Here is a 477-nt window from a genome sequence, read left to right on the forward strand (position 1 = left end):
CCCCAGCACATCAACTGGCCGAGTCCGCTGACCGGTGCCGTTTCTAACCGCCTAAAGCAGCTGCAGCAAGGACAGGAAACAACCGGCGGCCCGGGGAGCTGGAGCACCTTCTGTCCACTGCAGGGGTCCGGCGGTAACGGGTGTTAGCGCCCTTCCCGCACAGCCCCGTCCCGCCGGAGCGACCCATCCTCCACCCGCGATGCCCGTCGCAAGGAAAGGCCGAAGGGGTGTAAAGAGCGAGCAGGCCATGAAAGACCCCGGCAGAAACGGGCAAAAGGCCATGAAAGCCCCCGGCAGAAACGGGCCCAGCCGCCCCCTCCCCGGGACCTGCAGGCGCGCTGCCCTCCCCTCCCCGAGAGCACCGGCTCCTCCGAGCAGAGGCACCGGCACGACAGGCCCTACGAGAAGCCCCGGGCAGGGCCGGCGCTCGCCTCTGTCGCAGGATCTCCTCCTTCTCCTTCTCGTAGTACTCGGGCC

At 68.3% G+C, this 477-nt stretch overlaps 1 protein-coding gene across 1 annotated transcript in view; it reads right to left on the reverse strand.

Annotated features, from left to right (window-relative positions):
• NKAP (NFKB activating protein) overlaps positions 1-472 on the reverse strand; it is a gene marked incomplete at its 5' end in the record, with an annotated part of 3,989 nt that extends 3,517 nt beyond the window's left edge. The window contains one exon of the mRNA XM_010141489.1: positions 432-472. Within this exon, the coding sequence (XP_010139791.1) occupies positions 432-472 (41 nt within the window). The remainder of the gene's footprint in view (positions 1-431) is intronic.
• Between the last annotated feature and the right edge of the window lie 5 nt (positions 473-477).

Source organism: Buceros rhinoceros, unplaced genomic scaffold (genome assembly GCF_000710305.1).
Source record: "Buceros rhinoceros silvestris isolate BGI_N320 unplaced genomic scaffold, ASM71030v1 scaffold14238, whole genome shotgun sequence".
NCBI lineage: Eukaryota > Metazoa > Chordata > Aves > Bucerotiformes > Bucerotidae > Buceros > Buceros rhinoceros.